The sequence below is a fragment of the Penaeus monodon genome, chromosome 31 (assembly GCF_015228065.2).
Source record: "Penaeus monodon isolate SGIC_2016 chromosome 31, NSTDA_Pmon_1, whole genome shotgun sequence".
In the NCBI taxonomy this organism is placed as follows: Eukaryota; Metazoa; Arthropoda; class Malacostraca; order Decapoda; family Penaeidae; genus Penaeus; species Penaeus monodon.
This window is the reverse complement of record NC_051416.1, coordinates 7,465,679-7,466,298: the sequence shown is the minus strand read 5'-3', so window position 1 is coordinate 7,466,298 and position 620 is coordinate 7,465,679. Positions and strand designations below refer to the sequence as shown.

At 34.2% G+C, this 620-nt stretch overlaps 1 protein-coding gene across 1 annotated transcript; it reads left to right on the top strand.

Moving 5' to 3' along the window:
- Positions 1 to 165: 165 nt before the first annotated feature.
- LOC119593019 (F-box only protein 22-like) lies at positions 166 to 620 on the top strand (the record flags this gene model as incomplete). The annotated part of the gene is given in 1 exon segment (XM_037941912.1): positions 166 to 620. A coding segment is annotated over 1 exon segment (320 nt), but the record flags the coding sequence as incomplete, so codon positions are not given.

Below are 620 nucleotides of genomic sequence, written 5' to 3'. Positions count from 1 at the left end.
GATTATAACCAATATAAACATTAAGAAATTTATATTTTTTTATAGAGGAAAGACCAATTATGTATATATATTTAAGTGTATGTGTATTTATTAATTTATCTGAATATTTGTCTAAGATTATATATTTATTATTAGCTATAAATAATGGTGTTTCATATGGCCAACAGCTCAAATCTTGTGGACTCCCAGAGGATCAGAGTTTAGCGTTTATGTTCACATGCTGTGGCCGTGGGTACTCATGGTATCGGAGACGAGGCAATCCATGGTTCGACTATCACAACGTTGAGACCAAGGCCTTCAGACAGGCCTTTCCAAACACACCTATCTTTGGCTTCTTCGGAGGAGGAGAGATTGGTTTGTGTCACTTCCCAAAATTCAATAGCACAGAAGCAGATGAGGACATGGGTGTTAGATACAAGAAGCGGAAGAAGAAAAAATTATTCCATCAGTTCTCTACAATTATTGTTCTTTTATCATTTTTGTGATAATCTTAATTACATAGGTTTCCTGTGCATTATGTCAGAAGAATGAGCATTTTTAATCTTTATATTGTGTAGAAGGTTCTGTAAAAACTGTTGGCTTTTTGTCATGTGAACAAAAAAGAACATGAGTGATAGTTG